A 26,687-nucleotide genomic window follows, 5' to 3' on the forward strand; every position below is an offset into this window, starting at 1 on the left:
GAGAGGACTTGCTCTGGGAAGTTCTCCTTCAAGTATCTCTTAGTGGTGGGGAATCAGATCCCCTAAAGTACTCATTTTTGGCTTCAATGAATGGACACCTTTACTTTTCCGTTAAAAATCCCCAGTGCTCCCATCAGTTGACTGGAGAGGAGACTGGAAGGGGACTCATTTCTGGGGGTTGTGCATTTAGGAGGCAGGGATGAAATGTCTGAGCCCATTTTTCCTGAATCCTGAAAGCCTTAGCTTGGGTCAGAGAAGAGAACCAAGAAGGACACCCTCCTCCACGTGGTTTGGGTGGGGGTGGGTGGGGGATTAGGGAGGTGAAGCAGGAAGGCTTTGGTGACTGTATTGAGTTTTCTATTTCCTTTAAGAATAGGCTGATTCCTCCAGGAGATACATAGAATGTGTGTGATAGAAATGATCATTTTGGATAAAAGTCAACGGTAATCGGCAAAGTAAGTTAGAGTATGAGGTCATAGCAAGTCCATGAATGAGCATGCATTTGCCCAGAGGAGACCCTGTCTCTGTTTTGGTGCTTCATTACTTCCTTCTCTGTTCTAATACTGACCTCACCTGTTGGAATGTCTCACCTGGACTCACCAGCAGGTGACCCTAGGTACATGCATCCTGTTAATCAGGCTCTAAAGCCACGTTCAATGAAACTGGTATCATTCATGACTTACCTTTCCTCATGCCCTTCCCAGTTCACTCACCCCCAAACCTATGCCTCACCATCAACTCTTGGGATTTTAGCCTTAGGTTCCTTTTATCTCACATTCATGGTAGTGGGCAGCTGCCTTGATTAAGAAGCAGTTTTGAAACCAATTGACCTCTAAAGTCTCTCCTAATTCTTCAAAATGAGTTATTCTAAAACACCATGGATAATTTGGACCTTGGGAAAGATTGGTGGCTTCCTTTCTGGTGTTTTCCCTTCCTTCTTCCCTTCCGGTGCTCCTTCCCTTTTTCCTTTTTCCCTTTCCTCCCCTTCCCATTGGGCAGTGGCCCCAGGGAGCACTCATCTCCAAAGGGAGTTGCGGGATGGGGTAAGGAGCAGAGGGTCCCGCAGGCTGACTTGGCATGCAACTGGACCAGTATCCTGCACATATTTTTCTCTTAGGCTCACCGGGGCTGATGGGGATATGCTAACATGACTATATTCACAGCTTTTCTGGTCTTCATGGTTCCATTACTACCGAGTCTTTCTTCCTGTCCTAGTAACAGAGAGAAATCGCCACTGGGTTTCCCATAGGTACATCCCCGCCATTGCCTTTACCCAATCCAATCTAGAAGCAAGTGGAAGCATCTGAAGAGCCCAGGAGACCTTTTGCATAGCTTGTAGTCCGACTCGAGGAGCCAAGGACCAAGAACAAGAGCGAAGCAAACAAATAACAAGTGAATGCACTGCCAAGAAGGTGACTCCAGAGGGATGATGTGTGAGCAGGGGAAGAACGTGTCTGTGTGTCCACATCGTAGAAAAGGACAAAGAGACTAGGTCCCAAGAAAGGGCTCCAGACCTCTCCTCCCTTGAGCCCCCAGCTTTGCCTTCACCCACACAGCCCTCCCAGCTATGAACAGTGCCCTGTTTGGAAAGGAAACATGCCACAGCATCCTGGCACTTCTAGGTGGTGACTTGAACAGCCACGTGCACCACCTACAAGTGTTACCTGAGTGACAAATGTCTCTGGGATGTGAGTGTCAGCTGAGCACGTCTATTGGGAAATGGGCCCCTCCCAAGAGCTGGTGCTATTAGATCTTATATAAGGTTCTCTGGCTGGATTCTGCTCAGTCCACAGCCTGTTGGAGAACTGAGTGTCTTCCAGTGGAGTGAGGGTCTGGTAAGTCTTCAAACGTGGCCTGGGGAGAAGGGTGGGAAAATGGGAGTAGGAACACAGCCAGCAGGTGGAGGCAGGAGGAGAGGCCTGAAAAGTGCCTTAAGCTTCAAGTGAGGCAGCCTCTCGTGGTGCCAAAGCAGACCCGGAGGCCAGACTGGGTGTGTGTGTGGGGCAGTTGCAAGGTTCCACGGCGAGACTTCAGCAGAGATGTGACTAGATGTGACTAGAGCCCCGGACTTTGGGCCCCTGGACTGGGATGCATTTTCCAACTCAGCCTCGCTCTCCTCTTCCTGTGGTTTTGGGGAAGGAGGGGTGCAGGCAGGAAAGCATGACCAGGACATGCCTCTGGCCTCTGTGGATTCTGTAGCCCCGCATGAGGGATGCAGGTGTGATGTGGGCATGTTCTAACTGACTTACGTGGTATTTACACAAGGCCGATGACCACAGGAACATCACTTGAAGGTCTCTGGCCACAGTGAGATGGGGGAGGGGAGGAGAGCCAGGAGAAGTGAGATGGGGAGGGGAGAGGGAGGAGAGCCAGGAGAGGATTTTGGGTTGGGGCGTACGGATAAATTGCCTCGATATCCTCTTCTTTGTCCGCTTTGGGGAACCCTGGGTGCTCCTTATCTGGTCCCAGGAAATGGAAACCCATCCACAGACTGTTTCTTGCTCTATGCACTTGAACTCGCGGGAGACGCCTGCATGGGGTTTGAGTCTTTGCCCCGCAAGCCAGGTTGGCTTTATCCCAAAGCCAAATCTCAGACGCCCCAAGTCCCACCGCTGGAAAAAAAAAAAAAGTCTGCTCGCGTGTGACACAGCCTGCTTTTCTTGCAGGTTCACGGTCACAGCTTCGCGATGTCCTCCCAGCAGAGCGCCAAAGGCTTCTCCAAAGGGTCTTCCCAGGGCTCCGGCTCGGGCCCGGCCCCGTGCCCCGCCCCGGTGCCCTCCCGGGCCTCCTCCTCCTGCTGCGGTGGCTGCGGCAGCTCCGGATGCTGCAGCTCCGGCTCGGGATGCTGCGGCTCCGGCTCCGGATGCTGCGGTTCCGGCTCCGGATGCTGCGGCCTGGGCTCCGGCTCCGGCTGCTGCGGCTCGAGCTCTTCCAGCTGCTGCTGCTTCCCCCTGCGGCGCCGGCGGCAGCGCGGGAGCGGGTGCGGGTGCTGCGGGGGCAGCCGGAGGTCTCAGTGCTCCAGCAACACCCAGAGCCCTGGCTGCTGCGGAGGCTGCTGAGGCCCCGGAGGCCCCAGAGCAGCCTCTCCAGAGCCACCTGCCAATCAGAGAGCGGCCCGCCGCCTGGGCAGCCACCCCGCCTCCGCCTCCTCTCGCTCTGCTGGAATTCGGGTCTGGGGCTCCCCTTCGTCCCAGGCCCCCATTAAGCTCTCTGCACCTGGATGTCCAGGAACCCACCCTGTTCTCGGGCCCACAAAACTTCCCGAATGCGTGATTTTCCTGCCTGGGACCCTGAGAGCCACGGTGGACTCTACTGCCTGCATGGACACTGCACTCTGCTGTCTGCATAGGCTAGCACACAGTGGGTGCTCAATAAATGCCTACTGATTTGATTGTCTTAAAGACAGGTCATAATAAAGCTACCTCCTGAGAACCCACACATTCCTATTTGTTCTTTCGTTTGGGTATTTACTGTGTTCTGTTACACCGTCCACGACCTCTCAGCCCTGGCGTGGCCTATTTGTAAAAGGCAGGGACACTGAAATTCCTACCTGAACAAGAGCGGATCGCTGGCACTTCACAATGAGAGCAGAAATTGCATATGGAGCCAGGCAGCGTCCTAAGAACTCAGTGGGACACGCATCCTCTCATTCAACTCTCACAGTAACTCGGAGAGGTAGGTGCTTGTAGTTCCATTTTATGGAAGAGAAACTGAGTTCAGGTAACTGGCTCCGAGTCCTCCAGGTGGTGCGTGGAATCCTGGCTGCCTGATTGCAGGTTTATGCCCCTAGCGGCTCTGCTTGGTCCTCGGTAAACCCCTCCCAGACGCATGCCCACCCTCCGGTCCCCTGGGCCAGGCAGCTAGCTGTGAGGCAAAGGTTTGGATCTGCAGCTCTTGGCTTTGGAACCAGGTTAGCGGAGAGTTTTGTTTGTTTTGGCCACAAAGGATCATGGACCCTCTGCTGTGCATGCTGGGTAAGGAGACTCCCAAGCTGAGCCTTCCAGGAGACTGCAGGCTCCCTCCCCAGGTCTCATCCCTGCTGTGGAGGCTGATCAGGAGCCTGGGGCTTCCAGGACTCTGTGGGGTCTGACGTGCCACACTCAGAAACATGGGGGTGTCATTCTCTAAAAAAAATGATTGTGATGCTAGTGGTATGTGTGTGTGTGTGTGTGTGTGTGTGTGTGTGTCATCCTGAGTGGGTCAGAAACATCAGGAGAGAGGAAACATGGAAAATGAGCTCCTCTGCATCCATGTGTGCTGGTTCAAGAGAGAAGGGACAATAATAACTGTGACAATAATAGTAACAACAGCTTAGAGCACAACTCACTTTGTTCCAGGCACAAGGCTAAGCACGTGACATATATTGTCTCGTTTAGTCCTCACGATAACCTTAAATATAGACACCGATTCCCTTATGTTTTATATGGGAGGAAACCGGGGTTCCGGGAGTGTCAGAGCGTCGGCCCAAGGAGCAGCGCTAGGGTAAGTGTAAGGCCCCCCCGATGGCGATTGAGGGAGATGAGATTCCAGCTGGGGTCTGACTGATTCCAACGCCCATGGTCAGACTCAAAGTGTCTACACGCAGGCCTCAGCAGGCACACCCAGGCTCTTAGGAAATGGGAGCTTGGCTTCTTTGGCTACTGATACATCAGTGACCCAGTGACTGGGAGGCTCTGTCATGGCATCCACCCAACCTAAGGTATGTGCACAGAGGTGAGGTCAGCCACGCTCCATTGATTCACCCGGGATGGTTAGAGTTGAAGCCAAATGACCCCTGTCAGGGAGGCTCCGAAGGGAAGTCCTGCTCTGGGTGGGAGGGGCCCTTCTGCCCATCTCTGAGGTTCTCTGATTCCCAGTGGGAGGTGATTTGTGGAAGCTGTTTGTAAACAGATGATATCACCCGTGGGTCTGCCTCTCCCACAGGTGACATGTGTTGAAACAACAGGCCCTGGGACGTGGCGGCGCGTGAGGCGGGAAGGAAGCACTGCCTGACTCACGGCACATTGAAAAGCCGGCTGAGGGTTGAGGATGACCTGTAAGCAGGAAGCTGAGGCCTGAGTTTTGGGAAAGACGAGAGACACGGGAATCTGAATGGAAGTACACACCCTTGTCTGAGAGGCACGTTGATTTTGATCACGTGGCTGCCCCTGGATGGCGGTACCGCCAGGCGCTCCTACCCCTGACCTCCAGCAGGCCACCACAGGGAGGCTTTGATGAGAGAGATTTGGGCATTCCTAGAAAACTATGTTGGATGGTTTAGATCTGCTTGTGGTTCTACAGCTTTCCTCATTTCCAGCAGCAGTAGGTGTGCTGTATGCATGGCACAGGGTTTCCTCCGAGGTGGGAGCAGTCACCCCTCAGAGCGCTGGAGCTCAGGGGAATTAGGCAACGTAAAGTCCTATTCAGAGGTGCTCACCCAGTACACTGTGGCAGGCAGGATCATTTTTATCAGGTGTCTGTTACCGTTGGATAGCAAGATGCTATTTTTAATAAGACAGTGACAGTAATCTTGAATGTATTTTATTCATGATTGCTCCAGTTTCAGCTTAAATTACTAGTATGTTATATGGTAATAGTAACAACTGATATATATATATATATATATATATATATATATATATATATATATATATATATAACTTAGCAGCTAATACAGTGTTTTCACAGATCTCTATTACAATTCTGCAAGACAAGTATTATCTTTTCATATAAGAGATTGAGAGAGGCTCTGAGAGTTTAAGTGAGCCACCTGAGGTTGTCCAGGCAACAAGTGACAGTCTCCGATTGGACAAGGCTTTCTAATGTCTTCCAAGAGAGACAAGAACCTGCTCTTCATAATCTAGACACCGTGATAATCGAATAATGTCATCAGATTAATTATTTAGGGATAATGCTGTGCTCGTCATTACATCCCTAGCACCTAAAATGGTGCCAGGTACACATTAGAGGTCAACAAATAAATGAATATTTGTTAAAGCATCACATGTAAAGCATTGTGCTAACCAATTCGAGAGGGTGCACAAAATTGGTTCTTGACCTCAAGGAGTTTATAGTCTGATTTGAAAAACATGGCAAATGATATACAAGGTATGAATGATATCACATGTAAGAAATAAAGTCACACACAAATACATACAACACCTACATTCCCCCACATTAAAAAAAAATAAGAAACCTGAGATTTAGAGCTTGTCAGGTCCCAAGTTTTCACAACTTGTGATTGGCAGAACAGGGTGTGTCTGATTCTAAAAACCACTGTTCTGAACACTGGGCTGTAATATGTATTTTTGGGAAGAAGGGGAGAAGTTTCAAGCTTAGGGATGAGGGATGAGGAATGAGGAATGAAGAAGGATACCCAAGGGGGATGCGAAGGTTTAGAAAGGCCATTCTCCCAGAGGGAGAGATAAGGGCAGATTATGGATGGTTTTGAGAGCCAAACCAATGAGTTGAAATTGCATTACGTTTGTGGAGTGTGATGGTAGGAATACAAGTACTTTAGATAGAAGTTTTGAAAGAAGTACTTTAGAAAGATAGAAGTTGGTCTGTGTAACACTTACAGTACTCTCTTAGAGGACCCTAAGTTTAATTAGGAAGCAATGAGTAGAGGAAGAAGTGAATGGAAAGAATACACAATGAAAAAGCACAATGGTCCAGGCTTGAAATGGGAATTTGAACTCAGTACATGGCAGTGACTAAGGAAAGGAAATGACAGACATGAAAAGCATTTATTCAGAAGGAAGAATAGACAGAACTGGAAGAATAGACAGACATTGGGACTGAGGAAAAGGAAGCAGTTGGGTGTTTCTGAGATTTTGTGCGTGGTGACGGGGAAATGAAGATACCTTTGACAAAACAGATGTCACGAGAAAAAACTGGAGAGGAAGAGGGCAAGTTCAGCTCAAGGCACATGGAATTTGAGGTACTGGCAAGACATGACCATGAGACAGAACATGGGGCAGGCAGACCCTTGAAAATTCAGATAAACATATAGCAATAAGCCATGTAGACATGAGAGTCAAATCCTTAGGAATGGGTATGGTCCCACCTCGTCTGTGAAAGTGATTGAGACACTTGGTTTGTCTTTGCTCATTGCAGTAACCTTGTGGTGAAAAACAGAGACTGGAACATCAAAGGCACTTAATAAATATATAAATGAATGAATGAATGAACGAATGAGTTAATGGGCATAACAGAAAGTCAAGAATTAAGCTGAAGAAGAAATCGGGCAGTTAGGAGGAAGTTGAGTTCCAGGTGAAGAGGGCAAAGATGATGAAGTCGGAGAAACTACCCAATGATTTGGACTAGATAAGGCTATTTTGGGGCCTTAGGTTCTAGAAATTCAGGCGGAAGAGAACCAGGATTGTGCAGAATTGCGGAAGCTAAAGGATATCACACAAATCACATTAGTCACACAGTTTCTCCCCTCCCCTTACATGATCCACCTTGGTTTCTTTAAAGCATCAAACAGTTATAGTAGGAGATTGCATCTGGCAGGATAGCAGTTTCATTTTAACCAGGTGGAACAGGTTGGACAGGAAAACTGGCATTCATGGTTAATAAGGACAACATCCTCTTTTCTTTGGATGACACTGCAGCAGCTCAGAGTGAGCTGGCTCTGCTAAATCTGGGATATGCCAGCTTGCCTCAGAACGTGTCCAATCTAGAAAAGCAAGTGTCCCCTCTTCTCTTGTAGACATTGCATCAGGGCAAGAACTATGGCTCCTAACCTAGCTCATTGAATGCTCTATCTCGTTCTTTAAAAAATGTATTTTTATTGATTTCAAAGAGGAAGGGAGAGGAAGAGAAAGATAGAAACATCAGTGGTGAGAAGGAATCATTGTTTGGCTGCCTCCTGCATGCCACCTACTGGGGACCGAGCCCACAACCAGGGCGTGTGCCTTTGATCAGAATCGAACCCGGGACCCTTGAGTCTACAGGCTGACGCTCTATACACTGAGCCAAAAGAGCTAGGGGTCTATGTCATTCTTAAGGAGGTACTCTGTTCATTTATAACTGCAATCTTTCATTCACTAAGACTTATTGATCAGTTCTGTATGAAACAAGCAAGTAACTCTTCCCCAGTAGTCTCGAGGAGAATAAGTAAAATGTCATAATATGGTGTAATTTGATAAATGCTTGAAGTCAGCACAGGCATGAAGCCAGCTCCACAGAGAGGGGACCACTCATCCAGCTGAGGCAAAGGGTGTTGTTTGAATGTAGTCCTTAAGAATCCCTGGGAGTTGGCCAGGCTGGGAAGATAGCAAAAAAATATTTAAGTTAAAGCCAACAGCCTTAACTGCAAAGGTCAGAGAGGTGAGTCCGTGTTTTGTGGCAAACAATTTTGCGTGTCTGGTGCTCAAGGAAGCTGCGGCAGGTGAGATTATACAGCTGGCCAGGGCATAGATAAGGCAGGACCTTGTGCAACTACCCACAGCTCCTAGAACTTTATCCTGGGGGCATGGTGAGCTTGTTAGGTCTCGCTCCCATGTTTTCAACCAGACTAAAGCTACCTTAGCTTAAACACAGGGGCGTTAACTTAATCTCCAGTTACTATGCGCACCTGTCTTCTTAATCTCATCCCTAAATTTCAAAGAGTGCCACTCATTGTTTTATCTTTTACTTAAATCTTCCTAATCCCTCTGGTTTTGTCCCACTAACCATTATGCCTGATAATCTTTTTTTTTTTTAATATTTATTTTATTGATTTCAGATAGGAAGGGAGAGGGAGAGAGAGAAAAACATCAATGATGAGAGTGAATCATTGATTGGCTGACTCCTGCATGCACCCCTCCTCCCCACACTAGGGATCCAGCCCACAACCCAGGCATGTGCCCTTGACCAGAATTGAACCTGGGATGGGACCCTTCAGTCCACAGGCCAATGCTCTATCCACTGAGCAGAACTGGCCAGGGCCTGCCTGATGATCTTAGTCCAGTTGCCAAGTCTTCTCTTGGGCACTGCATCCAATGGTCTCTCTTCATTCCCAGGATCCTAGCTGTCAGGCAGCATTGCCCACTGTTGGTCAGCTTCTGCCCCTGCCTTTGTGATACCACACCCCCCTCAGTGTGTTCTGATTCTTTGGACTTTTTCTTTTATATATTTTTTTCTCTGCTATTCTCTTTCCTAGCTACACTTCTAAATCTGTACATAACTTAGGTTCAACCATAGCTGTCTGACTTGCTATTTCTAGAGAAATCACCTTCATTTACTCATTCTTTATACTTTTATTGAGGGCCAGCTAGCTTTTGAATCTGAAAATTCTTGGTAGTCTAATCCTAGCTTTTATAGAATATATTGACTTTGAAGATGAACTCATAATTTAAAATTACAAAACACACAAAAAGACAATACAACATAAATTCATCTTCAGTGGAACTTATTGTGGGTATCATTTAAAAAAAATACATTTTATTGATTTTCTTATAGAGAGGAAGGGAGAGGGATAGAGAGCTTGAAACATTAATGAAAGAGAAACATCAATCAGTTGCCTCCTCCACACCTTCTCCTGGGGATGTGCCCACAACCAAGGTACATGCCCTTGACCGGAATCGAACCTGGGACCCTTGAGTCCATAGGCTGACTCTCTATCCACTGAGCCAAACCAGTTAGGGCATGGGTATCTTATGTAGCTTATGCTGAAGACAAGTCCCTCTAGATTAATTCTGTTTGTTTTTTGTCTAATACCCCAGGTCACCTACCTGGGAACCATTTATATTTTAATAACTCGGCTTGGGACTTGCAGACCACATGTATGGTATACTCTGGATGAACAGAAGGCCGATGTGAGGCACAGAGCTTTGGTTATTCATTTTAAAGGTTTTTCTCCCTAGGAGGCAGACAAGCTTCCTTACGTCCTATGGTAACTTTCCTATCCCCCCTTTTCACTAAAGATGTCTCCTTTGTTGTGTCCAGTGTTGTCTCTTTCTCTTGAGGACACTTGATCTCAAATCTCAAACCCCGAAGGGACTGTCCCTGCCATCAGGCAGCTGCCATAGCCACTCACGGGCTTCCTGCTCTGGTGTTGGTCTTCAAGTCTTCCTTCAATGATGGAACTTGGGAATTTTTCTTGCTTGCTTGCAAGCATAGGTATGCATCAAATAGGATATTTATTATATTTTATCTAACACTTGGGATGTTTATAGCATAAAGATTTTAAAGTTATCTACTAAGCTATATGGCCAGGACCAGTAGTTGGTTGTTTGAAATTTCCTGTCTGTCTCAGAGGTGCTGAGGGAAATAATTTTTGCTCTATCTGGGGCCACGTCTGCCCTGGCAACTAGTGTGGGAGGAGCAGTGGTACTTGATTCAAAAGAACCTCAAAGGGAAGCCAAACCCAGGGACCAATGGTTGGTTCTCATTCCATTGTTAAGCCAGGCAGATTTCTTGTGAACAGGGGCTAGATGCTAAGACTCTTGAGGACAGTGGTTGTGCCCTATAAGTCTTGGTGTTTCCCTGTCCACTCAGCACTATGACTTGAATATAGGAGTTGTTCAAAAACAATTGTTGATCGATTGTTGACAGCACAAACGCTATAATTTAATCCTTGCTTTGTACTTGTACTCATCAGAAATTATATCAAGGTGTGGTGCATTCTTAGTCCAAAGCAGCAAATTAATCCTACACTCCACCCAGTTCAGAAACGTATAAAACAATGCCTGGGCTCATTTCTGACATTATATCCATTCCTCATTGAATTCATAATTAATAATAAAGTAGAAATGATGTATGTACTACCTGTTTAGATAAGTATATGTATTAGGGTAAATAGTCCAAAATTCACAAGATCTCTGACATTTGAAAGGATTGTTAGGGAGTGTGTAGTAGGATTCCGTATTCAATGCAGGACAAAGTCCCTTCTACAATAACTTGCCTTACAGGATTGTTTATTTCATTTTGGAAATTTTAATTTATTAAAAAATCTTTGTATTAATTTTTTAATGTTTATGTAACTTTTTAAAATCATTGAATAATTGTGTTCACTGTAGAAATATATAAATATAAATAAACAAAGATAAAGCAACTCATAATTCTACCATCAACCACACTCATTTTTCCACCTGGTTGTGTATTCCTCCAGATCTTTCTCTATGCAAACTTTCTTTTCTTTTAACAAACACAAATTCAGGTTACAAATGCTATTTTTTATCTGAACTTTTCACCCAATGATACAGCATGTTTTCCTGACAATAAACACTCATTCACGGAATATTTTTTAATGCCAGAATAGTTTTCCATTTTATGAATAGTTCAATGTTTATTTAACCAACTCCTTATTGCTGGGCATTGTCTTGCTTTGATTTGTTACTATAATTAAATATGCTGTAATGTACTTCATTTATTCATTCAACAAATATGTACCAGGCACCTTAACTCTGCCTAGCACTACACACGAGGTGCTGAGAGTTCAGAATGGGGGTAAAGTTCTTGCCCTCACGTTAACCTCTGGAGCGGGAGAGGGAGATCAAAATAAACAAACAGACCACAAATAAGATATTCACAAATAGCGTTAATCACTATGAAGACAATAAAACAAGGTAATGAGATGGAAAGTGATAGGGTCGAGTCTGTAAGGTAGGCAGGGAAGATGTACGTGCCACATAGCATACGGTGAACCTTAGATGAACCTATAGGGGCGGAATTGCTACATTTTGTAGTAAGCTCTCCTCCCTCCAGGGTGAAGAGGGTTCTTCTACTCTTTGGCCCTAATTTAAAATCTGCACAAACAGAGATAGAATAGGGTAGTCAGCCTCAATGACCCAACATTCAGATAAAACAAAACAAAAAATTGTGTTGATATTATTTCATTTCCTGCCTCCCCCTGCATCCCAAGTCAACATACACACACACACAACACATTTTTTTTCCTGGACTATTTTTAAAGCAAAGCCCACACTTCACATTTCCCCCCAACCCACACATGCTGGAGTATTTATCTTGAATACATGAGCATTTCTCTCTCTCTCTCTCTCTCTCTCTCTCTCTCTCTCTCTCTCTCTCTCTCTCTCTCTCTCTCTCTCTCTCTCTTTTTACATGACTTCCATGTCATTACTGTTCCTAACAATTAACACTATTTCTTTAAATCATATGGCACCTCACTCATGGTCCCATTTCCACAAATGTCTAAAAAATGTGGCTTTAGCATTGGTCTTTTAAATCATGATGCAAACACGGACAGCACATCTAATTGCTATGTCTCTTAAATGTCTTCTAATATGTAGCAGTCGCCCTCCTCTTCCACATCATTTACTTTCCTTAACTTTATTTTTTATTGTTTACACTATTCTAGATGTCCCCACCCTCCCCACCTTTGCCCACCTCCACCCAGGCCATGCCCACCCGCCCTCTGGCCCTCACTCCACTGTTGTATGTGTCTATGGGTTTTGCATATGTTCTTTGGCTAACACCTTCACCTTCTCTGACCCAGTCCCACCTTTCCCCCCACCCCTCTGATAGCTGTCAGACTGTTCCATGTACCCATGCCTCTGTTTCTATAAAACGTCTGCATAACAAAAGAAACCATCAACGAAATAAAAAGAAAACCCACTGTCTGGGAGAACATGTTTGCCAATGAGACATTCAACTCAAAGCCAGGAAGACAAACAACCCAATTAAAATAGGCAAAGGACCTGAATAGATACTTCTCCAAAGAGGATATACAAATGGCCAATAGACATAGGAAAGAATGCTCAACTTCACCAATCATCAGAGAGATGCAAATTAAAACCACAATGAGGGATCGTCTCCTCACACCTGCCAGAATGGTTATCATCAATAAATCAACAAACAACAAGTGCTGGTGAGGATGTGCAAAAAGGAACCCTCGTGCACTGCTGGTGGGAATGCAGATTGTGGAAAACAGTATGGAGTTTCCTCAAAAAATTAAAAACGGAACTGCAGCTTGATCCAGCGATCCCACTTCTGGGAATATATCTTAAGAATCCCCAAACACCAATTCGAAAGAATATAATGGCATGCACCCCTATGTTCTTAGCAACATTATTTACAATAGCCGAGATCTGGAAACATCACTTACTTTTTAAAGAAACAGATTATTCAGCTTGAAGAATTTCTCATATTTTGATCTTATTGGATTGCTTCTTCCTGGTGTCATTTAACTTTCTTGCGATATCCCTATGTTTCCCAGTATTTCTTATAAACTGGTCATCAGATATGGAAGCTTGAATCAAATTCAAGTGTGTGTGTGTGTGTGTGTGTGTGTATGTGTGTGTGTGAGAGAGAGAGAGAGAGAGAGAGAGAGAGAGAGACAGAGAGAGAGAGAGAGAGAGACAGAGAGAGAGAGAGAGAGAAAAATACATCAAATGTGATGTGATGAACCTATTGCACCATGCAGGAGACACATGTTATCTGGATGTTCTACATTAGTGATGTCAACATTAATACGTAGGTTTGAGTAGCATTAGCACCATCTTCCCATTCATTTAAAAATTCCCAGTAAACCTTTTAGCTAATGCTATAAACAGATACTGATGTTTGCTGCTAGAGCCATTATTTCTTTAAGTTTTAATAAATGGTGATTTTCTGTTTCTATTATTCATTCTTCACCTATTAAGTGAAATTGTTTTTATCAAAAGAACTCCCCCCATCACCTATGTGGTAACCTGACATACAGGTTAGACAGGAAAGATGGGGAAAATGCTAAATATTTTCTCTTGCCAATTTTTAAAATAGTGAGCTGGTGGCCTAGCACTTTCCAAAGAAAATTTAAAAAAATATTAAAAATTTTATTTTTAAATTTATTTTTAATCCTCTCCCAAGAATATATTTATTGATGAGAGAGAGAGAGAGAGAGAGAGAGAGAGAGAGAGAGAGAGAGAGAGAGAGAGAAGCGTCGATGTGAGACAGAAACATCAATTAGTTGCCTCCCATATGTGCCTTATCTGGGGATTAAACCTGCAACCTTTTGGTGTACAGGATGATGCTCAAACCACTGAACCACCTGACTAGAGGAATACCATTTTTTAAAAGGAAGTATCATCATGAACTCATGGATTTTTCTATTTTTTGATGTGCCTTGCTAAACTGCAATGATTATTGCTTTTGGTTTTCAAATTTCCCTTTTTTATGCATCCTGTGTCTTTCTTAACTCACCTCTGCCACAGCTTCTTTGCTTTCTAGTAAAATAAAGGTCATCTTGTGCACCGCCTGCCTCAGATCTAGCCTTAAGCATTTCTTCAAGGACTCCTGCTTTCTTTTAGGGGGACAAGGGATTTAGAAACCATAATATGGGCAGCATGGATGAAAAATACGACTAAGCTTTTATTGCTGCTAGATATTTTAATAGACAACACCAGGAAATCCATTTTTAAAGAAAAATATCATGAATGAAAAATGGTATTTTCATTTAAATTAATATTTTGGGATATATCCTTCCTTTATATTATTTCTGAACTTTTCCCTTTCACATGGAAAATTTTGGCCTTTTTTGTTTTATCTTGCAAGATAGCAATAACATTTTCCAAATGCCAATGCCAATATTACTACTACTGATGAGACCACCTAATGTTATGTAAGGTTTCTTTGAAATTTATTATTTTTTAATCCTGGGAATAGAGATATAGTCAGAATACTGCTTTAAAGCAACTTGAAATAACTATTTTCTCATTATAGTTATATTACTTATTTCATATACAGTTACATACATTTGTTACAGTTTGTTTTTCCTGTTTAGAATTTTTAAATTTAACACTTTTGTTTTTATTCCTGTGTTATGAATTTAATTATCCTGAAGTCAAGACTCTAAAACAAAATCCAGCATTTTTTCCTGTCCCCTCTCTTTCATACAGTCATTTTTTTTTTTTAATCAATTTGTGGTTTAGCCCGCAGTGTCTTTAACTCTTAATCTGCTTTTCATCACCACCGTGTAGGCAGGAACAGATTATTATTATTATTATTATTGTCTCCATAAGAGAGGAGGCTACATGCATTGTTCTGTTTAAACCGAGAGCACTGGATCACCATCTCAGGTTTCTTTCCCTGTTCCACACCACCCCCTACAGGCATCCTAAAGAATTTCATCAAGGAGATGCAGCCATCTGGTCACCCTTTGCTAGTCATCCAACCGAAATGGACTGCCTGCTTCAGTGGATTATTCCACCGACTCTAGAATTATGTGAAATAAGTATGCCAGTTATTTTTGGATTCCAAGTGACGCTTAGTGTCCGGAGCTAGAAAAACACATAGGTAAATATGTGTGAGTAAGTGTGTGTGTGTGTGTGTGTGTGTGTGTGTGTCTGTGTGTGTGTGTTGCTAGGGAAACAAATTACCGCCTAGAGCTGTCATTTTCTGCTAACAACTGCCTAGTGATGCGGAGCTGAGGTCCACATGTATTCATGACATCACCCTTCAGGCAAATGTGGGACCATTTCGAAGCGGAAAGCAGCTTTGAAGTTATTGGTGGCAGCTCAGAAAACCACATAGCAGAGCCTGTAGTTTGGGAACATTTAACAGTAAAGTCTCATAAAGTGTTCCATGAGTTTAGTTCCATGAGTTTACAATGACTGTAGGTTTAGCTTTTTTCTTTCTAACTTAATTTAATTTTAAGTTGTATTGACAACTAGGAAGCAAACAGAAACTACAAATTTCCTAACTAGGCGAGTGCACAGTACGAGAGAGTAAAATCCTAAGGTATTATCACCAAAGGGTTTCTTCCCAACCCCCCTTGCCCCACCCTGCTCACTCTAGAGAACTGGCCTGGGAAGGGAGGGAAGGAGGGGGAGAGAGAGAGAGAGAGAGAGAGAGAGAGAGAGAGAGAGAGAGAGAGAGAGAGAGAGAGAGAGAGAGAGAAGAGAGAGAGAGAGAGAGAGAGAGAGAGAGAGAGAGAGAGAGAGAGAAACATTGATTGGTTCCCTTCCACATGCACCTGACTAGGGCCGTGATGAAACCTGGGAACCTGCAATCCAGGGACTTCCCTGACCAGGAATCCAACCAAGACCTTCCCGTGGCAGGTGTGGATCCAACCCACTGAGCCACACTGTCCAGAGCTAAAAGTTGTTATTCTTTTTAAAACAACAACACCTGTAACCTTTTAACAACAATATCAGAAAACAGCGAGAGAAGCCCTGGTGCAAAGAGGACCAGAAAAGCCAATTAATTTTGAGATTAGTTAGGGCCAGTCTTAATTTGTTGGGGGCAGAGTAAGCCAACTGGAGGGTAGAAGGGAAGAGGGCCGTGAGGATGCCTAGAATAGTGTCCTCCTCCTGGGCTCACGGACGCATCCTGAGCCACATCCATCCCTTTTCCTTCTGGATAAGGGGCTGGGAGTGCTCACTGACTCTGAGTGACCAGGACAGAGCAGAAATGCCTGTTTCATCATCGATAAAACTAAAGGGATGACTTCATCAGCGCTGATGTTGAAGTCCTTACAGCCTCTGGTCCAGAAAGGCTCAAGACCCCTGCCTCTTAGTAATCTTGCCCTGCCACTTATTTTGTTTTAAAAAATAAAGTTATTTTCTGATCATTCCAGTCATGCCCATTTGCTGACACTTTGAAAGCTATAGGAATAGGTACACACTGGAGTGGATGAGAATGAAATTCACACAGCTGCAGTCCACATGCTCCCAGTGCTGCTTAAACTCCATAAACTTGAACTCTAGACACTGTTCACCTGACGTCATGTGACTGCCCATCTTTAAAAGTGGTTTTCATGACTGACCAGTATTACATCCATTTTTTGGATGCCCAATCTTTTATTTCTATTTATTTTAAAAATATATTTTATTGATTTTTTTTACAGAGAGGAAGAGAGAGGGAATAGAGAGTTAGAAACATCGATGAGAGAGAATCATAGATCAACTGCCACTTGCACACCCTTTACTGGGGATGTGTCCGCAACCAAGGCACATGCCCTTGACCGGAATCGAACCTGGGACCTTTCGGTGCGCAGGCCGACGCTCTATCCACTGAGCCAAACAGGTTTTGATGATGCCCAATCTTTTAGTTAGTGATCGCTTTATTGTTGGACATTGAGGCAGGCTCTACCTCATTACTCTTCCAAATAATGACACACACACATTAGAAAACAATCTCTGATGACTGAACTGGGGGCATTCCCTAGAAATGTTACTATTCTGTCAAAGCCAATGACTTTTTATGTTTTTCGGATACACTGCTGAATTGGCCACTCCTCCTGTCGTGCATATGCTTATTGCTTACAACCGCAGGGTCCAGATCTGATAATTACAAAACAACAAGCACGAAAGATGTTTTTGTTGTTTTTTAAAGAAGTCAAACCTGTATTTGTTGGTCATTTACAATTCTCTCATGAATTGCCTTTGTCCTTTCTCAAGTTTTTCAAAATTGGGAAGTAATTTTTTATTCCTTAACACATTAGGACTTGTTGTATTTTCCCTTTATGGGAATTATGGGGCACTAATAATATGCAGTAATAATGTTGAGTAGATGCTATTAACACATATAGTTTGTTGGTTTTAAAAAAATCCTCATGGAGGATATGTTTTTATTGGTTTTAGAGAGAGAAGGGGGAGAGAGGGAAGCATCCATATGAGAGAGAAATATCGACTGGTTGTCTCCTATATGTGTCCTGACTGGCCATCAAACCCACAACCTAGGTATATACCCTGACAGGGAATAGAACCCACAGCCTTTTGGTATACCTGATGATATTCCAACAGATGGAACCACTCTGCCAGGGTTATTGTTTGTTGAAATAAAAAAAATAAACTCTTCAAACTTAGGGTGCTTTTTGCTCCCAAGGAGCTGCTAATTGCTTCCTCAGCTGGGCAGCTCCCCGCTGATTGGGCAGGTGGCTGTCTCTGGGGCGAGGCTGAGGAACACATGCCACAGTTGGCCACCAGGTGTCTCTGGTCACTCCCGTAGCCAGCTGTCAGGGACCTCGAGGCCAGCTGATGTGGGCAGAGCTGCCCTTGGGGTGGATGTCTTATCCCTGTGTTCATCCGCCTTCTTTATTGTCTTTGACCCAGGTCTGCCTTTCCCTGGCCTCAGGGCCTCTGAGCAGTCCTTGAGCTCTGGGGCCTGTGCGGGTACCCAGCAGAGAGGATTTTGAGGTCTGGAAGCACAGATGCCTGGCCATCAGCACACAGGGCTCCAGCCAGCCTGCTCCTGGCCACCAAGCCTGTTGAGGTCGCTCTGGTCCGGTTAGAGCTGCAGCATAGCATCCTAAGTGCAAGTTAGTATCAGGGGTGGGCAGGGCAGGGGCAGACATCACAGAAATGTGGGTGTGGGGGAGGGGAGCCGGACGCCTCAGGGTTCACTTTCCAGAGGAGGAGATGGGTAGATAAGCAAACACTCACAGGTGTGATAGGGGGCCCCTGCTTCTGTATGGACACGGGGATCGGGGATGTGTGGGAGGCCAGGGAAGAAGAGATTTCATGGAGGCATAGACATTTGGTTTTAGGTCCAGCAAGATGTGGTCAGTTGATGGTATCGCTTTGTCTAAAATCAGGGACAATCCCTCTTCCCCAGATGGGGACCGGTTGCAATTATGATCTGTGTGGCTTGCAATCTTACTGACAGTAGCTTAAAAGTCACCATTAAACACAGTAAGCTGGGCTGGAAGAAAGTAATTTAGAGAGAATTCTATTGCTTTGAAGGAAATCAGGGTAGTGTGTTTGTTGCATTGATTTGTGGCAAGTTGAGAAAACGTGTGATGATGATGTTTCCGTATCTGCAATGTGAGATAATTAGAGTACCCACATCCCAGGCCTGTTGGGAGGATTAACTGAAGAACCTTATGCCAAACAGCTGGGATCCTGCCAGGCACATATAAGTGCTAAGGAAATATTTAATCTTATAATTATTTTTATTCTTAAAACCAGCACCATTTCTCAGTTCCATGTTTCTCTTCTTTCCAATTTTCTCACATCAGACACCCATTTACAGGCCAATGTCTCCCCTGCATCTACAATATCTTCAGTGTTATCTTTCATCATTCTTCCACAAGATCCTCATTGAAGAAATTGAGTTAATAATCATCTCATGGCCTCTCTTTCCTCCCCTGGTCTCTCAACTTCCTCTCTGGCCAGGCTTCGGGTTCTTTGCCTCCCCGATCCCTGGCTCTTGGTTGGGGATGTTGGAATCCCTTCTGGATTATCATGGCAGAAGTCACCTCCAGCAGAGTCCAGGCTTGAGACAGACCCTTTCCCATATCACATCATGGGGATCTTTTCCTCTCTTTGGTGTGGGGCTGACCCAGCACCCTTCCCCCTCCTGGCCCAACAACAAGTGTTCCCACAGGCCCTTTTGTAGGCGATGGAGCTGCTGCTCTTTCTGGCCTGGAGTCAGGATCTGCCTCTTCCACAGGCAGTGGTGGCCTGAGAAACACAGGGGACAGGAGACGCCCAGAACAACCTGGGCTGGAACAAAGTCAAAGAGCCTCGTAGTACTAAGGAAACAAAACTTTATTTTTTCACGGGGTCAGACACAGGTGCTGGGGTAGATGGTGCAGGGTCTGGCAGAGCTTCAGGCGGGTACGCTGTGGGGCCCTGGAGTGTGGAGAGAAGGACCCACTGAGGACTTCAGCAGCTCTCCAGAGACACCTCAGCGCCAGCCAAGGGCATGGAAATGCCGGTACTGAGAGGGCACACACTGGGCAGAGGCTGGTCCCTGGAACTGTGTCTCCTCTCAAGTGGCTGGTCTCAGCAGCAGACCCAGGTCAGCAGCAGCTCCCAGAGCTGTGGCCACAGCCAGAGCCCCCAGAATGCTGCCCACTGCCAGTGTCACAGGAGTCGGAGCTCTGGCGCCTGCAGCGGTGGTGCCTGTGGTGGTGCCTGAGGTGGCTCAGGCAGCAGCCACCCTCAGAGAAGCTGGGGCCACAGCCGCCCCCAGAGCTCAGAGCACAGCCAGAGGGGGCTGGGGGCAAACACTGTGCTGGGCTCTTTGGGGGGCACTTTGGGGAGGGGCACTTGGGGGTGCACTTGGGAGGGGGCTGGCACTGCTGCTGGTTCTGCTGGCAGGACATCTCGACAGGAGGGCAGTGAACCTGGATGGAGAAAAGAAAAGGTCAATGCAAAAGCTCCAGGCCAGTGTCTCCCCCATGAATAGCCTGCTAAAGCCCCTGCTCCTCAAACAGGCTGCCTCCTCTGCTGTGATGCTCAGGAGGAAAATAGGAACTGATGTCAACTTAACGTGATCTGAAACGGCATTTCCCTCCCTGGGCCCTCTTTCCAAAAGGCCTCCACATCTGCCTCTCCTCCAAAAGGACTCCACATCTGCCTCTCCTCCTGGACACTTGGAAGCAGATGCACCGCTGTAGTGAGGCCTGGACAATGTCTCTGGCAAGTGTGCACCTTTCAGGCTGAAGAGTGGAGGGGCTGCTGACAGCCAGGGCCCTGGCAGGCCACAGACCTCCATGCAGCCCACAGAGGTTCCCTGCTCACTGTGCCTCTCCTGGGCCCTGCTGCCCTCCACGGTCCTCTTCTGGCTGCTTCCACATCACACACTTCAGAATCCCTCTTCCCCACTGAAGCCTGAGCCTGTCTTCCCATCACTCCCAGCTGAGGCCTGGCCCCTGATAGACACTCACCGGAGGCAGAGGAGGCAGGAGAAGTCTGTTCCTGGGGAGGCTGTGGATGGGGAGCCCAGGGCAGGAGCCCTTTTATCCTGTGCTGGTTGGTGACACAGGGACTGGGCATGCTGCTGCTTTCACAAGCAGGGGGAGGTGACAGCACCACACACTCCCACCCCAGGTCCCCGGCTGCTTCCTACACACGTGCCAACATGCCTGGCAAGAGGGAACCAGGAAATCTTGATGACTGCTCCCCAGGCATGTTGGGGTCCTGCCATTTCTCCTTTCACTCACTCAGCTCAGGTGCTTTAACTCTGGCTCTGCCCCTTGCATTTGTGCCGGGCAGTGAGGATGTGAAGGTAGATGCATATGACACATTTCCTGATCTTGAGCATTTCAAGTTTAACTGGACAGACATCGGAGAAGTAAACATCTATCTTTGTTACCATGTGATTTGTCCTTTGAAACTTCTGTATTTCAGGCATTAGTTCCCATTGCTCTGCATAGTGCCCAGGGCCATGATTTGTTCAGGTATAATCAGCTCCTGTTGGTGATCTGAGTCCAATGGACCATGGGAATGAGATGAGCTGAGAAATCAATGGAGGGTGGAATATAGGCCCTGTCTGTGCAGGTGGGCCCTGAAGAGAAGTGAAGCTAAAGTAGAATTATATAAATGAGCTGAGAAAATACTATATAGAATTATCTACAATAGTTGGGGTCATGAGGCTCATAGTTAGTATAAAAAATCAAATTTTTTCACATTTAGTTTCCTGTGAGATGTATGATATTGATTATAAAAATGACCTATGAATGTAAAATATTTAAGATTATTATTGGAAGGCAAGAAGATGATTTCAATGTGTGGCTTATGGTGAGGTTAATGATGGGGGTGATGTTATGTGCATGACATCTATAGAACAGACCAGATAATTTCTAAGGTTTATGTAGGATGATTTTTGAATAAAACCTGAACCCTATTTTTCCATTGGATTGTATGACAGTATAAGAAGTGAATTTCTCATTGATGTCATCTCTACTATCACAATGACTGCTATTTTCCCCCCTGAATATAAAATTCAGAGCTACAGCAAACATTAATCATGCATATTAAAATTAAATGGCTTGGGCTAGGTAATTTTGGGGAAGGTTCAAGGAAGTGAAATTTTGCTCTGTGTTTGGTGCTTTCAGAAAGCAGGGGGGCATTTATATGATTAGGTATCAATAATTTTTAGCTAGAAATCAGGATTAATGGGGCAAGACCAAAGCTGCAATTGATAAAGAAGTAGCAGTGCCTTATGTCCACTGAGAAAACGGATGTTTGATCTTTTTTGTGTGTGTGATTTGGATAATGCTCTTATTTTGTTGATGCTCAGAATGGTCTTATTTTTTTAATCTTTATTTTTTATTTTTAAAAAGTATATTTTGTTGATTTTTTACAGAGAGGGATAGTTAGCAACATCAATGAGAGAATCATTGATCAGCTGCCTCTTGTATACCCCCATAAGACTCATTAATGAGATGAGGCTCATTAATCTCACCCCCACCTTGATGAGTTGCTCCTGCCTCTCACTCATCCTTTTCCTCATGAGATCAGGTGCTCAGCAAGCCCCACACGCAGAGCAGCCATCCTGTGATGACAGAGAATCACAATACGATCATGGCCTGGTCACTTCTTCCAGAGCATGAGGGCAACTCCCCAAGAGTCACCAATCTTAGGAGTCCCATCCCAAGGAGTGCTGGCTCCCTATGGTCCTGAGACATCAAGGAAATACAGAGACTGGCCTGGCTGGATGAATCTTGGGAGCAATTTTATGACTTAGTCATTGCAGTTGGCATAGGAGTGGGCAGTGCAGGATCTCAGGTCCAGCTCCTTGGAATACATTTTGGACATTCCATATCAGAAGGCAAGGATGAATCAACAAATATAAAACCCTTCTCCCTTTGCTTAGAACTCACAGTTCCTTGTCAATTCTGTCTCCTCCCCCATAACAATGGCATTCCGTGGCAAACAGCTGAGTCATTCTTAAGGAAAATGGGAAGAGGTAGTCAGAAAGTGCCACCTGACTAAGGATCTTATGTGGATCCCAATTAACCTCTCATAGCTGAATTGAGGCAGCTCCCAGAGCTCAGGCTCAGCAGGAAGCGACTGTGGGCCCCTGAGTAGGATAAGTGAGTGGCAGGCACTTAAGGGACCACTTGGAAGGGGCTTGATACTACCCTTAGTTTTGCTTCCAGGACAGCTTGGAGGAAGTTCAGTGACTCCAGAAGAAGTAAAAAAGCAAATAATTGCATGCGATTGTATCAACTTAAAAAATGACTCCCTATTTATTTCAGAGCTTGAGGCTCTGAACCCACAGCATAGGGAAAATTCTTGAGCAAAGAGGAGTAAGGAAATATTCTGATTCCATTGAGAACTGGTAAAATCTTGGACCTCTTTTTTATTTTTTTATTTTGGTTCACAGGCAGGAAATGGGTGGTGGGATTGGAAGAGGGTAAGGGTGAGTCTTATTTAGAGGGCAGCTTGTTGCACTCTCCAGCCCCAGGCCCTTTGCATTCCCAATGGAACATGTCAAGAGTTTTGAGGAAAGAAGGAATTTAAGGACCCCCAAGATGGTCTAAATATCTGTATCTCAGTTCCCTTGTACGAGTCCTTCTTGATTTTCATTCATTTATTCATGAAAATTATTTATTCTTTCAAACCATTTATATTGAGATATTATTTGTTGTGCTGGGCCAAAGGAGATTCAAGAGTGAAGAAGAGCCGAAACTGGTTTGGCTCAGTGGATAAAGCATTGGCCTGCGGACTGAGGGGTCCCAGGTTTGATTCCGGTCAAGGGCGTGTACCTTGGTTGTGGGTACATTCCCGGTGGGGGGTGTGTGGGAGGCAGCTGATTGATGTTTCTCTCTCATCAATGTTTCTAAGTCTCTATCCCTTTCCTTTCCTCTCTGAAAAAAAATCAATAAAATATATTAAAAAAAAAAAAGAGTGAGAAAGATACTCCTCCATTCTTAGGTTGACAGTGTAGTGGGACTGTCAGGCAAATGATGAAATAAGCATGAGCCAGCTGAGGATGCTGTCATATACGTGTGAGTGGGTAGTCCCCATGTCTAAAGTCAGAGTTTTGGGGTGTCCCCTGTTGCTCTTCAGTGACTCTGAGTGAATGATGCACCAGATGTTGTCACCGGCCATCACTTGGGATGGTCCATGTGTTGAGCAGAGCTGTGGAGCCTGTAATCTGTCCAAGCCCAGAAAACCCAGGCAGGGCAAGTAGAGGAGCTCAAGGAGCCATGTGCTCTCCATCACTTTATGTTCCTCTTCAGCTCCACCACCCATCTGTAATGAGAAAGCACCCATTTAACATTTCATGAATAGTTCCTTCTAAACAATATCAATTGGTGGGGTCCTCAAAATTCTGAAGAGAATGAACATTCTAGCATAGTCCAGGGTGAAGCCTACAGATATAACCTCAGCAAGAGACTCCTTCTGGAGACAGAAGAATATCAGCGAAGAGGGTCAATGCTAACTCTAACTCTTTTCCCTTTCCACATTCCAAGGCACAATTTTATGTGACCCAGTGCAATTTATTCTCCCCCAGGTATTTCAAAAGAAATCATGGACACCCTATGCTTTAAAGTGGGTAAGTTGTAAAGTGCAAGCCTGTATAAGGAATTTTTTATCTATCAGCAATAAACTATAAAGTACAGAAAATAAATATTTCATTAAAACTGACCATTTAATTAAAAATATTTTTATTGAATTCAGAAAGGAAGGGAAAGGGATATAGAGATAGAAACATCAATGATAAGAGAGACCCCCTACTGGGGACTGAGCCTGCAACTCCAGCATGTGCCCTTGACCGAAGTCAAACCCAGGATCCCCAAGTCTGCAGGCCAAAGCTCTATCCACTGAGCCAAATCATTGAGGGCACCATTTAATTTTAATATAAATGATTAATGCTCATTGAAGTTCTCAATGTAATCTTTTTGAAAAAAAAAATTAGCAAAATGCAGTCACCGTAATAGTAGAAATGAGGTTAATGAGAAATTCACTTCTAGTACTGTCATACAATCCAATGAGACAATAGGGTTTAGATTTTATTCAAAAATCATCCTACACAAACTGTAGCCATTATCAGACTTGTTCTCTTGGATCTGATGCCCAGAACATCACCACCATCATCAGCCTCACCATTAGCCACACATTGTTAATCAGCTTAACAATAACCCACAACCTTCGGACCAACTCATTAGCCACACATTGAAATCATTCTCCTGACTCCAAATAACTATCTTAAATATTTCACATTCATAGACAATTTTTATAATCAATATCATATATTCTACAGGAAACAGAATATAAAAAATTTGATTTTTATACTAAATATGAGTCTCATGACCTCAACTATTGTAGATAATTCTGGTATTTCGTCAGCTCATTTATATAATTCTACTTTAGCTTCACTTCTCTTCAGGGCCCACCTGAACAGACAGGGCCAGGATCCCACCCTCCATTGATTTCTCAGCTCATCTCATTCCCATGGTCCATTGGACTCAGATCAGGAGTTGATTATACCTGAAAAAATGATGACCGACCCTTGGCACTATGCAGAGCAATGGGAACTTATGCCTGAAATACAGAAGTTTCAAAGGACAAATCAAATGGTAATAAAGATAGATGTTTACTTCTCCGATGTCTGTCCAGTTAAACTTGAAATGCTCAAGATCAGGAAATGTGTCATATGCATCTACCTTCACATCCTCACTGCCCGGCACAAATGCAAGGGGCAGAGCCAGAGTTAAAGCACCTGAGCTGAGTGAGTGAAAGGAGAAATGGCAGGACCCCAACATGCCTGGGGAGCAGTCATCAAGATTTCCTGGTTCCCTCTTGCCAGGCATGTTGGCACGTGTGTAGGAAGCAGCCGGGGACCTGGGGTGGGAGTGTGTGGTGCTGTCACCTCCCCCTGCTTGTGAAAGCAGCAGCATGCCCAGTCCCTGTGTCACCAACCAGCACAGGATAAAAGGGCTCCTGCCCTGGGCTCCCCATCCACAGCCTCCCCAGGAACAGACTTCTCCTGCCTCCTCTGCCTCCGGTGAGTGTCTATCAGGGGCCAGGCCTCAGCTGGGAGTGATGGGAAGACAGGCTCAGGCTTCAGTGGGGAAGAGGGATTCTGAAGTGTGTGATGTGGAAGCAGCCAGAAGAGGACTGTGGAGGGCAGCAGGGCGCAGGAGAGGCACAGTGAGCAGGGAACCTCTGTGGGCTGCATGGAGGTCTGTGGCCTGCCAGGGCCCTGGCTGTCAGCAGCCCCTCCACTCTTCAGCCTGAAAGGTGCACACTTGCCAGAGACATTGTCCAGGCCTCACTACAGCGGTGCATCTGCTTCCACGTGTCCAGGAGGAGAGGCAGATGTGGAGTCCTTTTGGAAAGAGGGCCCAGGAAGGGAAATGCCGTTTCAGATCACGTTAAGTTGACATCAGTTCCTATTTTCCTCCTGAGCATCACAGCAGAGGAGGCAGCCTGTTTGAGGAGCAGGGGCTTTAGTAGGCCGTTCATGGGGGAGACACTGGCCTGGAGCTTTTGCGCTGACCTTTTCCTTTCTCGATCCAGGTCCTCAACATTGCCGAGATGTCCTGCCAGCAGAACCAGCAGCAGTGCCAGCCTCCTCCCAAGTGCACCCCCAAGTGCCCCTCCCCAAAGTGCCCCCCAAAGAGCCCAGCACAGTGTTTGCCCCCAGCCCCCTCTGGCTGTGCTCTGAGCTCTGGGGGCGGCTGTGGCCCCAGCTCCTCTGAGGGTGGCTGCTGCCTGAGCCACCTCAGGCACCACCACAGGCACCACCGCTGCAGGCGCCAGAGCTCCGACTCCTGTGACACTGGCAGTGGACAGCATTCTGGGGGCTCTGGCTGTGGCCACAGCTCTGGGGGCTGCTGCTGACCTGGGTCTGCTGCTGAGACCAGCCACTTGAGAGGAGACACAGTTCCAGGGATCAGCCTCTGCCCAGTGTGTGCCCTCTGAGTACCCGCATTTCCATGCCCTTGGCTGGCGCTGAGGTGTCTCTGGAGAGCTGCTGAGGTCCTCAGTGGCTCCTTCTCTCCACACTCCAGGGCCCCACAGCGTGCCCGCCCCCAGCTCTGCCAGACCCTGCACCATCTACCCCAGCACCTGTGTCTGACCCCGTGAAAAAATAAA

General features: G+C 45.7%; 3 protein-coding genes across 3 annotated transcripts; 2 read left to right on the forward strand and 1 right to left on the reverse strand.

Annotated features, from left to right (window-relative positions):
• The first annotated feature begins 1,790 nt into the window (after positions 1–1,790).
• On the forward strand, positions 1,791–3,435 carry CRCT1 (cysteine rich C-terminal 1). The gene is made up of 2 exons (XM_084865142.1): positions 1,791–1,835; positions 2,667–3,435. Exon 2 carries the CDS (start codon positions 2,688–2,690, stop codon positions 3,057–3,059), a length of 372 nt encoding a protein of 123 aa, XP_084721268.1. The 5' UTR covers positions 1,791–1,835; positions 2,667–2,687; the 3' UTR covers positions 3,060–3,435.
• A 16,216-nt stretch (positions 3,436–19,651) lies between these two features.
• LOC311612298 (late cornified envelope protein 3C-like) lies at positions 19,652–19,957 on the reverse strand (the record flags this gene model as incomplete). The annotated part of the gene is made up of 1 exon (XM_084865148.1): positions 19,652–19,957. The coding sequence occupies one exon, from the start codon at positions 19,955–19,957 to the stop codon at positions 19,652–19,654; it is 306 nt and encodes a 101-aa protein (XP_084721274.1).
• A 6,169-nt stretch (positions 19,958–26,126) lies between these two features.
• LOC311612299 (late cornified envelope protein 3D-like) lies at positions 26,127–26,432 on the forward strand (the record flags this gene model as incomplete). The annotated part of the gene is made up of 1 exon (XM_084865149.1): positions 26,127–26,432. The coding sequence occupies one exon, from the start codon at positions 26,127–26,129 to the stop codon at positions 26,430–26,432; it is 306 nt and encodes a 101-aa protein (XP_084721275.1).
• Between the last annotated feature and the right edge of the window lie 255 nt (positions 26,433–26,687).

This window comes from Pipistrellus hanaki (assembly GCF_964339955.1).
Source record: "Pipistrellus hanaki genome assembly, chromosome: 18".
NCBI lineage: Eukaryota > Metazoa > Chordata > Mammalia > Chiroptera > Vespertilionidae > Pipistrellus > Pipistrellus hanaki.